The following is a 13894-nucleotide window of genomic DNA, read 5'->3' as shown; positions in this document are numbered from 1 at the left end:
ATTGTAGCAAGCAAGCTAAGGAAGTAGGGGTTGGATGAATGGCTTGTAAGATAGAAAGAAAACTGGCTGCATTGTTGGGCTCAAGGAGCAGTAATCAACAGGGAACTGGGTTTTCTGTTTCCTGCAAAAAACCATGGATTAAAAAAGAAAAACTTCTCTTTAAAGAAGAAAAACTTGGATTTTCCTCTTTTGCAAATAGCTCTCTGCAGGTTGGCAGAGTTCCAGCCTGCAACCAGCAGCTTGAAAAAAGGACGCAAAGCCCTAAGCCCTGTCCAGAGAGGAAGGGAAAGGGACCTCTCTAAAGACACATATACAAGTTTCCCCCATACAATCAAATTACATTAGAAATGTTTAGGATTTGTTGACATGGGAAAGATAATACAAATAAGGGTGTGAAGACAATGCAGTAAGGTAAAGACTAGGGGTGCAATGATAGAGATTTTTGGGGCCGATACCGATAAATGATTTTTAAGGAGGCAGATTGGCCAACACCAATCTGATTTTCAATATGCAGCTCTTCAGCTTCAAGAGCTGCATCCAACTGATAAGTCTGGTGTGGTGAAAGGGGAGTGTGGGGGGCAGATCAAGGCCCCTGTGGTAAGGGAGGTAATGGGGCTGGGGCTGACCAGCCGGGACGGGGAAGGAGCACGGGACAGAGCTGCAAGTGGCTCATCCAGGGGTCGGGGTGTGTGCCCCCCGATTTGCATGACACAGGGCGAGCTGCAGCTGTGGGTTGGGGTTGGAGGTGCGGCTCATCAGTGGGTGGGAAGAGGGGGTGGCGGTTCCCGCTGGTGCGTGCGGTTAGTCTGGTGCGGCATGGGGGGTGGGTGCACGTTCCCCAGATCTGCCCAGCTGGGAAGAGCCCAGCCTCAGCCTGCCTTGTGCAGATCTGGGGGCACAGCCTCCCCTCCCCATCCGCGCCTTCCCAGAGGAGTGGCAGAAGCAGCAGCGGGAGCCGCCAGATTATCACCAGATGAGCCATGCGCGGCCGTGGGAGCCACCCTGCACCCCTTCCCATGCCCCCTGAAGGAGCCAAGTCTTTATCAGAGAAATCATCAGACAAATTAATCGGCCACATAACGCCAATTTTGAATACAGCTTCTTTTCTTTATCTCAGTGCCGATACAATATTGGACCAATATATTGGTGCACCTCTAGTAAAGACCCATTCACCCCGTCCCCATTCTAATCCTCCTTAAATCCAACTGTCAGAGAAGCCAGCCTGAGTCTGGCAGGATGCTCCAGGCCTGTGGGTCTGAGTCCCATGAGACAGAAGATGGCTGTGCAGGGATGCCTGCGTGGGGGTGATGGGGAGCAGTCTTGAAGGCCTGGTACCAGGGGTCGTAGGGTACACTAAGGCCTACCCTAATCTGAAACCAGAGAGGGAATACTTTCCCTGGGAAAAGACAGAGTGACTGGGAAGGCTAAGACACAGCTGTTTCATGACCAGTTCGGAGCATGGGCTCAGGGGATGGGGACAGGGATCCAAACCCCTTCTGGCTTGGCCCAACCAGATTTTTTCACATCTGTTAGCAGCCAGTGGTCAGGCTTACTTGGTCTGACTCTTAACTCAAAAACATTTTTTTCACTCCCTCATCCAAGCTGCAAAATGTGAAATAGTTCAGATTCCCACCCAAAACCGACTCACTTTGTGGGTCACCCACAGGTACCTGACTTAATGCAGGACTTTAGCCTAGGCAGTTGGGGGCTGTGTGGCCTGAGCTGCAGGCGGTGGCTGTGAGGAGCCTGGAGCACATTAAGAACCTCCCTGGGAGGCTCTTGGCCATGGGTCTCTGGCACAGAGGGCTCCCCTGGCACAGGCCTGCCCTACTGGCTTAAACCACCTTTGCTGGCCATCTAGCCTTCATCAGGAGGATGCCACAGGGCTGGAATCCATGCCTCCCACCTCTCCTAGACCCCAATGCCTCTGAGGGCCTGATCCTGCCCTCGGCGAAGTCATCAGACAGACTTCTATTGATTTAATTGAATCAGGAGGAAGCCTGGCGTGAGGGAGAAGTCAGTACCCCAGACAGGATGTGCTTTATACCTTCTGCAGGTCAATGTGATGCTATAGGAAAGACCAAGGACAGCTATGCACTACTCATAAAGCAGCTGAATGCAGCTCAGCCTCCCTGCACTCTCTGTGGGACTAGATGGTCTTATTTATCCTACTTTAGTAGTCGTCCTCATTGTCCTCTGCCTCCCCACCCCTGGCCCTTACATCTCCAAGGCAGCAGCTCTTTCTGCTTTCCTTCCTACACAGCCAAAAATAATGGTTGAGGCACTGGTAGACTTCCAAATTGCTTTAAAACTGTAAATAAATCAATAAAACATTGGGTTCAACAGATACCTCTCTATATAGCAGCATTTCATTTTAATTGTGGAAAACCACAAGTTTTGGGGGCTTTAAATCAGAGAATTTAAGATTTTTTATTGTAGAATTTTGAATTTTTTAACAGAGAAAATCAGGATCCCTGGTAACCAGTGGCTTGATGTCTAGTTGGCAGCTGGTATCAAGTGGAGTGTCCCAAGGGTTAGTCCGGGGGCTGGTTTTGACCAATATCTTCATCAACAACCTGGAAGATGGGATGGGGTTGTGCCCTCAGCAAGTCTGCACATGACACCAAGCTGGGGGGAGTAGTAGATACGCTGGAAGGTAGGGCTATGATTCAGAGAGACCTCAGCAAATTGGAGGATTGGACCAAAAGAAATCCCATGAGGTTCAATAAGGAGAAGTGCAAATTCCTGCACTTAGGATCCCATGCACCGGTACAGGCTGGGGATTGACTGCCTAAGCAGCAGCTCCTCAGAAAAAGATCTGGGGGTGACAGTAGACAATAAGCTGAATATACGCCAATAGCATGCCCTTGTTGTGAAGAAAGCTAATAGCATCCTGGGCTGTATTAGAAGAAAAGGTTACCAGCAGACTGAAGGAAGTGATTATTCCCCTCTGTTTGGCACTGTTGAGGCTATATCAGGAGTACTGGATTCCAGTTTTGGGCCTCCACTACAGAAAGGATCTAGACAAATTAGAGAGAGTGCAGCAGAGGGCAAGAAAAATGGCTATGGTGCTGGGGCATTTGATTTATGAGGAGGCACTGAAGGAACTAGTCTGCAGAAGAGAAGACCGAGGGGGGATTTAATAGCAGCCTTCAGCTACCTGAAGGGTGGTTCAAAAGAGAATGGAGCTGGACTGTTCTCGGTGGAGGCAGATAACAGAACATGGAGCAATGGTCTCAAGCTGCAGCAAGGGCAGTTTAGATTAGATATTAGGAAAAACTCTCTCATGAAGAGAGTAGTAAAGCACTAGAGAAGGTTACCCAGAGAGGTGGTGGGATCTCCACCCTTGGAGGTTTTTAAGACCCAGCTAGACAAAGCCTTGGCTGGGATGATCCTGCTTTGAGTAGAGGGTTGGACTAGATGACCTCTTGAGGTCCCTTCTAACCCTAATTTTTTATGATTTTATGAATAACAAATAAAAGAATAATCATGACATTTCATTTGGCCACTACATCTGGATACTTCCCTTTGATTTATTTGAAAATCAGACAAAACAAGATCCTAAAATTTAAATTACCTAATCTGAAGGCTTTGCTGCTTGCTTTCAGGTTTGCTTTTTTAGGTTGTGTAAAAAACAGCACCCTTTATTTAAAGGAAAACAACTTTTGCAATTATCAAATATACCAAAAGAAATATGGAAAACCATATGAAAAACAGAATGACTAATATATCCGAGAGCTCTACCATGACAAGATCCCATTAAAAAAAAAAAAAAAAAAGAGAAAATCTATACCTGAAAAGATTATCAAATGCAGTTGTAAGTTTCTTAATATCAGTTTCAAGAACACCAAGATGCTGAGCACCACAATGCCATCAGCTGATTAGTAAAGTGAGCTCTCCAGATGACAGAAATTCATAACAGTGTAAAAGGAGCATCAAAGTGGAGCAATAACATGCAAAACCTTTCCAAATGTCACAAATCTTTGCAGGATTTTACAAACTGCACTGCAGGGATCCATCATTTTTAAGACAGGGACTTTGTGAGAAGATGGTGACATTTTATATTGTACTTCTCATCAAGACAGAGCTCATGAGTGCTTTGCAAACCACCGTGCCTTGCATTCACTTCTATTTGATCGTATAATAGGGATCAAAATATCAGGAGCTAAGCCATACAAAAAGAAAGCAAAATTCCAACCTTTATGTGGATGGTATTAAGCAGGCACTATCTGGCCACTTGATTATAACTATATACATTATGTTCAATAAAGAAAACTAAAATTCTTAGTGAGATGCAAGTTGAGAAGCCCAAGAAAAATTCTGATAAAATATCATTAAAGATGAAAACTGGTGTTCAAATGCTGTTGACATTACAATCGGTTATCTGCTATGGAAATGAAAACAAGCATCTTGGATGCTGTACATATAGCGTGTTCACCTGCCCATTTCATTTTTCCAGTGAGTGAACAAATGTCATTGGAAAGGAAGGCACTGTTTTGTGCTCAAGGGTAATCATTAAAATGCCAGTATTTACGCATTGTGGTGCCCATGATTAATACACTGGTTTCATATTCCAAGTACAGGGAAAAGCTGAGGCAAATCTCAAATACGTCTCTGTGGCAACTGCTACTAAATGTTGATTTGTGTAAATGGCAATATTGTGTCTATATGGATGAAGTACACATACACAGTGATTGTCATTAAAAGTCATAATTTGCAAACACTAGCAGACCAGAGATGGAAATTTTTCTATTCAAAGAATGCTGGAAAATAATGGCACTCTGCACTGACTGGATAGGCCTGGGTCAACGGCACTTGCTTTCTAATGGATTGCATTGTAATAATGCACAGTGAGAAGCTGTCAACGGCCGGAGGAGCAAGTGGAAACGCTCCACATGTTCCGTCTTGCAGAATGAAACAAAACATTTGTTTCACAAGCCAACTAATTCAAGTTAAACGTTTCACCAGGACCCAATCCATGAAGTGCTGGAGTTCAACACGTCTTTTCTTCTCTGGAATTGTTTATTACATTGCACTACATCTGGCTTCCAAGACAAAAGTTTGCATATTTAAACTCAGATGCTGTCCTTCATCTTAACTTTAGTTCAAATACAAAACCCTGGCCCACAGGCAAAATGCACTGAAAAAGAGCAGCAGAGTGAGCAGCCTTTCTCCCTTCCCAGTAAGTGAGGCTGAGGAAGGAACTGCATGGAGAATGAAGTGCTTTTCATCCCAAGAGAGAGGGAAGATCACTGCGGGCTGGAGTCAGTGGCAGGGTAGGGTAAGACTGCTGTCAGACAGCACGTACCTTTTAAAAATGAATGCTCACATTTACTTGAATCCAATATGAGGCTTTTTTCTTTATTCAACATGGGGAGAAAAGCCCCTTACCTTGGATTTGAGTATGGCTGTGGGGGGGAGGTAAGGCAGCTGCTGTGGCACCTGGGCTCAGTCAGAGCTGCAGCCGCTGCCCTGACTGCCCCCCCAGACTCTCTACTCCACATGGCTTCTGGCCCCCTCCTTCCCTTTACTGCCATTTACTCTAAGTCCTGGATCTGGCTTCAGCTCTGGCAGCCCTCACATAGCCATGGAAGCAGCAGTGGTGGTAGCTCTGGCCCCAACTCTGGGGCTGCCACTACTTCAAACACTGCTGCCATGCCAGGGAGGAGGGGAAGGGTGCAGAAGAAACATAAGCTTCATGCCCTGGGCTAGAGCTGAACCCGGAGCTGGACCTGGACCCGGAGCTATGATTCAGGGTAAGATAAAGCATGGGGGAGGGACGGAGAGGTTAAGGAGGGGTGAGGGGCAAGTAGGAGGAAGAAGGACAGGAACTGGGGGGCAGGGAGGAGTTGGAGGGAGGGCAAAGGCATCTCAGGAGAGGGGCAGGTAAAGGGAAGAGCAAGAGGTGAGAGGGCCAGAGGGCACAGGCACTGCGGTGGAGGCAGGCGCTGAGGAGTGGGGCACAGACCTGGAGTGGGGGAGGCAGCAGGAGAGACAAGCAGTGAGGGGGACAGGCAGCACGGTGCAAGGTTTAGGTCTAGCTGCTTTACTCCCCTCCACTGCTCGTCGCCCCCCTCACCTGTTCCCCTGCCAATGCCTGCCCCATCACAGCAATGGGGTGGAAGGGGAAATGGGTTGTGAATTTAAGATGACCCTCCAATAATGAGATTCTATATACTTTTCCCTATAACACATTTATAAATTTTTCTGTGTCGAATCTTATTATTGGGGAGTTATTTTATATTCAACATTGTCTTGGATTTGGGTAAATACAGTAAATTCTCAGCTGATATTCACTTTGCTTTGACCATGACAACATTTACAAAAAAGAAAAACTGCATGCACCTGTGTTGTGAAACTGGTTTTAAAATGTCTCTCCTAAACTGGATGGTATGGGCTGAATTTCCTAACAGCAGCTACCAATCTATAGTATATGGGCTTAGGGCTTTTTTTTTCTTTTCTTAAAATGAGTACCTGTCCATATTAAAAAAGCAGATTAAGGAGTACTTTATTTGGCCCAGTATTATTCAATTCCTTTAATGCAGGTGGTAGCTAGCAACAACATAGTATTTCAGTCAGATATCATCATGTTCTCGTGGTTTTAGCCATTTGTCCCTCTTGCCAATAAACTTACTTTAGTTTCTCTCAGCAGAAACTGCAAATCCCGTCCACTAAGGATGCCATGATTTTTCACATAGCTTGGCATATGAACCGTGCTCATTCCATGCACAGTTCCATGGACTTCCATGTAGGTGTGAATGATGTCCAAATAAGCTTTCTTGTCCTATAAAAGAAGCAAACACAAAAAATTATTTTATTGTTCATAAACTTCAAGGAAGTGGTGATACCCCAAGACCTCAAGTAAACAACAGTCCAAAGTGTCATAAATGAGAGGAGTTCAGTGGTTCTCATTTTTCACATAATACTTGCTATTATATTTTTTTACTAGCAGTTTGAAGTCTGAATTTCTAACAAATAGCCCATTCCAATGGACAAAGAAAGCAATGGCAAAAAGCACAGCCAAAAAACCACAGTAATTAAGGCACTGCATCTTTGCAAGAAACAAGGTACATTAAAACACTGCCAGTATAAACATTTTATTTTATTTTAACTAGATACTTATGCAATTGCTTACCACTTCTGCACAGCTGGGCATAAAAATAATAATTCCCTTGCAAACTGGCTAGAAGAGCTTTTAGGTAGTTGACTGTCAGGAACTTGATAATATTGGTTATGGATCACCTGTGTGAAGGAACTAATTTAATCTCAGTAGGGCTGTGCTCTTCCCAACATTTACACATGGGCTTACCACTAAGTATATGAATAGTTCTAAGACAATGCTTCAAATATTTACTTATCTGCTGAAATTTTAAAGGAATTTTGGAAAGACATATGGAAAGAGCTATGCATTCCTTGGAGTATTTTATATTAAAAAACAAGGATACACCAGGATACACTATCCCAGTATACAAAGATACTAGGATTTTTATTGCCACATCTCCAGAGTTTGGAGAGATGGAAAGACTGCAAACATTTCAAACTCAAGAGCACATTCACAGTCAGTAATCAGTTTGTTAGTATCAAATCAGAGGCCAGGCTTCTGCTAAGTCTCTGCAAAATAAAATGCTAAAACAAACTATGAGTGTATTTTTATTCCTTGGTGGCAGGACAGTTTCTAGGCTTCTACCCTCCATTCACTTGCTTGATCACATGCAAATTCCACACCCTATTTCTTTTTGGCTATGCAGGGAAAATAGTCTGGCCTAATAGTCAAGGTACTAACTTGGAATCTGGAGACTCAGATTCAAGTCCCTGTCCTGGCACTGACATCCTGTATGACCTTGAGCAAGTCAAACAGAGAAACTTACAGAGGAACCATGCTTGTCATGGGTGCCATCAGATAATCTGTAAAATGCAACTCCTCTAATGCCATGGACCTCCCCGACATTGCCTTTTTCAAGAAAAGAATGAATAGAAGGCTAACGGCATGCAGAGCTGCATTGGTAGGCGTGTTGCCAGCAGGTCAAGGGAAGCAATTATTCCCCTCTATTCGGCACCGGTGAGGCCCAATTTGGAGTACAGTGTCCAGTTTTGGGCCCCCCGCTACAAAAAAGATGTGGACAAATTGGAGAGAATACAGCAGAGGGCGACAAGATGGAGAGGTGGCTGGAGGACATGACTTCTGAGGAAAGACTGGGGGAACTGGGCTTATTTAGTCTAGAGAAGAGGAGACTGAGAGGAGACTTAATAGCATCCCTCAACTACCTGAAGGGGGGCTCAAAAGAGGATGGAGCTGGACCGTTCTCAGCAGGGGCAGATAACAGAATTGAGACCATTGCTCCTTAGTTGCAGCAAGGGAAGTTTAGGTTAGATACGAGGAAGAATTTTCTTACTAGGAAGGTAGTAAAACACTGGAACAAGTTACTCAGAGAAGGGGTGGATGCTCCATCCTTGGGGGTTTTCAAAACCCGGCTAAATGAAACCTTGGCTGGGATGATCTAGCTGGGGATGGTCCTGCTTTGAGCAGGGGGTTGGACAAGACAACTTCCTGAGGTCCCTTCCAGTCTTAACTTTCTATGATTCTATGAATAATTATGGTGGCCGGCTCTCAGCCATATTGGAGTTCCCAGGAAAGGCAAATAAGATAAACTAAGCAAGTCCTATAGTTAGGGACCTACCAAAATCAAAATGGCAGACGGGCAATTTCACAGGCAATGGTACTGGCTGATGGGCAATGGTACTGGCTGCCATTTTTGTGGCCTTATTGAGGCAAGCCTCCCTGCCCACTGATTGGCTAAGAGGCCCCAGCAGCCCTGCCTCTTGCTGCTGGTTGGCAGAGGGCTGTCCTTCATGTGGCCCCACCTCTTGCCATTGAATGGTAGTGGGGGTGGGGCTGCACAAAAGGCAGCCCTCTCGGCCAATCAGTGGTAGAGGGAGGATGAGGCAGCTGCCATCTTGGCTGCTCCCCTTTGTGTCAGTGCCCCCCCACCCCCAAAGGCTACAAGGCCAGGCTGCAGTGGCAGCTGGCTCTCACTGGGGAGCCAGTGCTTTCTTTTTAGCAAGTTTCTTTTTTTCCCCCCAGTGATTCTGCACAGAATTGTGGAAAGTGCTGTTTTTTGCAGTTTCTGTGAAAATTGCGGAATTTCAATTTGACTAGGTCCCTACCAATGTCTAAAATCCTGGGACAGTAAGACTCCTAACCCAGATGAGTGAAATGTTATTACTGCTTGCCAAGACAGCTGTTAACACACGTTAAAAAAGCTGATTGCAGTGACTGTCTAGCACATCTCATAAATAAAAACAAACCTGTCTTCCAGCGTTAGCTTCCTCTGCTGTTAGGTTAACTTTTGCAGGGAAGTGGATGATTTGCCCTTTTCTAGCCTGCCTCTTTGCTTCATTTCTCTGTTCAGGTAGTTGTGCCCCATACTGCACTTTAGGAAAAAAAATAGTCCTGGCTAAGTATTATACATGGAGATGAAATAAATTGAGACAACCCTATGCCCTTGTCTGACAACCAAATCAGAGATCCAGATTGTCCTGGTACAAATTACCTTTCACAGAAAGGGCTTTCCTACTCTGAAGGAGGCAAGGGGGCAGGGATGAAAGAGCTGTCCAATGCTGACAGTGGCTGATTAGTCCCTACAAAACCTTAAAGCTATAAAAGTACTGTATAAGCCAAAGATAGGTAATTTGCAGGATGCCTGTGCAATGATAGTCAACTTTGTACTGTTAAGTACTACTTCCTGCAACCCACCAGTTCAAGTGCTTTTCATTAGGACAAGGGACTGGGAAAGGCAAAGAATATATGAATAAATTCACTGGCAAGAAAGTTTTCACACACTATATTTCAACGAATGATATGAAGTGGAATTTACTTTTTGGACATTACCCTTCAAAGTCAATCATGCAACTTTCTACAGATGTGAATATTCCTGCCATATGCAGAAACTGAGAAGCAGAGGCAAAATACTAGCCAGCTGGGCAAACCAAGTCCAGATATAGCTGGTGGCGAAGCTAGAATGAAAACATTCAGGGACTCTCCAATTTGATAGATCTTATTATCAAGAATTTCCTGTAGAGATGCACTGATATGTTGGTGCCATATCGGATCAGAACCAATACAAGGAAAATTTACATTATCAGATATCGGCTTTTTTTGGCTGTGGGGGCCATGTGTAGCCAGAACCCAGGGACCCTGCAGCTGACAGGGTGTGAGGCACAGCTGGGACCCAGAGCCCTCTCAGGTGCAGGACTCTCAGTCCCAGCTGTGACTCACCTGCAGCTGGAACCAAGAGCACCACATGGACCTGGGGCTTTCACACACCCCTGAGCGTTGGGGATCACAACAGCTGTGATCCCCAGGGCGTGGGCATTTCACGCTAGGCATAGTACACCCCTGTGGCTGGGAGCCCTGTCAGCTGCGAGGGCTTCCAGCCGCAGGGGAGATCCTGCTACACATGCAAATTAAAGCTCAATAGCAACTAGCTATAAAGTCTATACACATTTTTGAAGTCTAATTTTATAGCTGGTTGAAACTTTTTATTGTGTGACAGCTACTTTGCATATGTAGCTGATCTCAATATAATTAAGCAATTAATCAGTTAACTGTGTGATACGTGTAAAGTGTAGACGGGGTCCTAGCCTCTTCATACTGAAGTTTATATAGTCTCTGAAGGCACCTGTAGGTACATCTACATGAGATGAGATGCTACTGCGCAGTTGTTACCATGCATTTATTTAGCACTTGTACTAGGAAGTATAGGCAGTCCTCGACTAAAGACGTTTCAAGTTACAACAAACGGCACTTATGACATTTATAAATTGTTACCCTGTTTCAACTTTTAGCTTCAATTTTACGACGCTTGATCCAATGCCATACCACACCAGTGAACAAGTTGGCTGCATCACCCATCTCCCTGAAATACATCTGTCCAAACTTCCTTGGACACTTTCTTTAAAAAAGCAGATAAGACTCCAGAAAAACCTACAGCCAAGACTCCTGAGATGACTCTAGCGAAGAACCCTTCAAAAAGTCCAGCAAAGTCACTTCAAAGAAGTCCTTCCAAATCAACATGATTGCTATTTACAATATACATTAATGTAGCTATATTACTCATTTATAATTGATTGAGTACAAACTTCTGGGATATTTTTGGTGAAAATAGGGTATTGGGCCTTGGTTCAGAGACCAGTCCCCCATTTATAACATTGTTCCTATAGGAAAATTGGTTCTGAGTTATGATGTTTGGAATTAAGATGCGGTTGTCAGGAACCAATCATGTTAAAAGTCCGAGGACTGCCTGTACGAAATAAATGCACAGTAGCACCGGTGAACATCTTTTATGTGATGCTACTGTGCAGTAGCTTGATAATACTAATAAATCTTGATGACAGTAAGATTAAAACATGGTTAACAATAAAATGCTACACTAGACTATTTCTTTAGATATTTATTATTACAGCTTGAGCTGGCATACAGAGTGTTGTCTATAACTCTCGCTATAAATTTAGTGCCTGAAAAGAACAACTTCAGGTAAGAAATGGACTATAAACAGGAACAAAACATAACACAAAGTACATTGCTGCATGCCTGTGACTTGCATAATATTCTCAGAGAATGTTTCTTATTTATAAAGGCCTTTTTCCTACAACAGTGCCCCCCTTTTATGAGTTTAAGGGCTTTACAAACAAGACATACCTAGAAGAAAGGCAGCAGCTCTTATTACTACTACTACTACTACTACTACTACTACTATTATTATTACCATCATCATTATTACTATTATTATTAAGCAAACTGAGCATAAAGTTGTTAAATAATGTGCATAGGATCACTAAGAAAATTACTAAAAATACAGGCCATAGAAACAAAGTACTAACCTCCAGTCCTTGCTATAGTCATTAGTTACATTCCTACAGTGTCTTAGGAATTTTTACTTCCAAATGAAACCAATTTTTTAAAAAGCCTAAATCCTAGTAATTATAAAATGAAAAGTGGTACAGGATTGGGGATCAGATACATCCTTTGTGCTATGCTTGAAATTTTGGATTTTCCCCTTTTGGAGGATAAATGAGACTTCAAAGGTTAAATGCTCCTTTTTTTTCTAGAGAGCTATCCTTTTCATGTAGACTTGTTTTTAAGTAGCAAGAAAACTACAGATGGGACAAAACAGCCTGATTCCTTAATGTAGCAGAGTTTAATGGTAGCGGCACATCTTAATCTACTAAAGCCTTCTTTTTGATACAAACAAAACCCATGAGTTATCGTTTGGTGTTTTAAATGTGAAATTAGACAAGGCTATAAAACATGGTTATTAACAACAACACAATCTGCCTACTAGATGTCTCCCTACTACAGAAGCAATAAAAAACTCACCTTGAATCTTATCAGCTAATGCCATACACTGCTCACTATAAAGAACGTGGAAGTACTGTAAGCAGCAAAGGAAAAAAGGGCTAAGAGTAAACATCTAGAAAAGAAAAAAATAGGTCTGTCTCTGTTCACACATTTCAATGAAATGAAGCTGCATAGCTCTTATGCATTGCATTTCATCTTAAAATAAGCATGCACAAAAATTGCTCCTTCATAATTTCCCTACTTGATTGTATAGAACCATACATTGGTCCTCGTTTCAGATGTATAGGTAGAGAAACATAATACAGTGGTCAGACTCAGGTGCCTGAAGATGCAAATTGGCACCAGTCAGGATTTTTTAAAGTGCCTAAGTAATTTAGGCATCCACTGAAAACCCTCTTTCTTCACTGAGCATCTCCATCATGCAAAAGATAAAATGGTAAACGTATTAGACCACGTATGCCCAGCTTAACTCCTTATACATGTTACAAGCGTGTGTTTTTCCATCACATTCAGGAGTTATTTTCTGTAAAAGATGTGTCTCTCATAAAACAGAAGCAAAAAAAGTTATTTTAAAATATGGTCAAGAGAATAGTTCTTAATATAGTCAAGAAGATGAATTGGACACAAAAAAAATTAAATCTAGTATCTGTAAAATTTTGGTAGGGAAATGCATAATCTTTTACAATAAGCTTTTAAAACAAGTTATAGCTAGATTAGGACATATAAGGGTTCCCCCCCATTAATATTTGAGCTGTGAAATATAATTCTTGTAAGAAACGGATGACATAAATCTGTGGTATGCCAAAGAACTTTACTCTTTTTGTAATATGACTACTTTATGTTGAATTAAATTCCTTTCCTCATAAACCATGTAATTCCAAGGTTCTAAGTCAAAAGGAGAGAGAGAAATTTAAATAAACCTCATTTTGACATCTCATTTAATGGAACAAAAATATGAAAATAAAATTATTACAATTTTGAGTCAGAACATTCTTTACAATTTATCAAAGTAGTACTTTCCCCCTAGTTCTCTTAATGTGACAGTGAAATTTGTTTAGGGTAACTAAAGCCTAATGGTTTTGATTGTAAACGTTTCTAAGACCATTATTCGAGAGGCAGAAAAAAAAAAAAAGCAACCAGAAGGCAGTTTGTATAAACATATTCCCTAACGTGACAGAAAATTTCTATTATAACAATGCTTAGTAGTAGGGTATAAATTGAACAAGAAGGTCTCTAGATTTTGTTGTCGTAGGCAACTCATTGCTACAAGCGACCACAGTGTGTTTCAGGTACAGGTGGGCTACTTGCGTCAGAAAAGTCACATTACCAATCTGGCAAGTAGTGAGTGTAGCCGCCATATTGGAATCCAAGATGGCTGCTGTGAATTCATTATTTTGATCAACATTTCAGGCCCCACTAGGGTTAGAAAATTAATTCCAATGACAAAACCAACACTGTATTGACCGAAGAGAGATCAATCAACATTTTCATCATGGTAGCCACAATGGATTCCAAGATGGCTGACACAACAGCATG

General features: G+C 42.8%; 1 protein-coding gene across 3 annotated transcripts in view; it reads right to left on the bottom strand.

Moving 5' to 3' along the window:
• The window catches only part of MGAT5 (mannosyl (alpha-1,6-)-glycoprotein beta-1,6-N-acetyl-glucosaminyltransferase), a 148852-nt gene that overhangs the window by 34753 nt on the left and 100205 nt on the right, over positions 1-13894 (bottom strand). For all 3 annotated transcript variants that reach the window (XM_025197563.1, XM_025197562.1, XM_006018383.3), the window contains one exon: positions 6635-6784. In XM_025197563.1, coding sequence (XP_025053348.1) covers positions 6635-6784 — 150 coding nt within the window. The remainder of the gene's footprint in view (positions 1-6634; positions 6785-13894) is intronic.

Source organism: Alligator sinensis, unplaced genomic scaffold (assembly GCF_000455745.1).
Source record: "Alligator sinensis unplaced genomic scaffold, ASM45574v1 scaffold277_1, whole genome shotgun sequence".
In the NCBI taxonomy this organism is placed as follows: Eukaryota; Metazoa; Chordata; order Crocodylia; family Alligatoridae; genus Alligator; species Alligator sinensis.
This window is presented reverse-complemented; position numbering and strand designations above follow the sequence as displayed.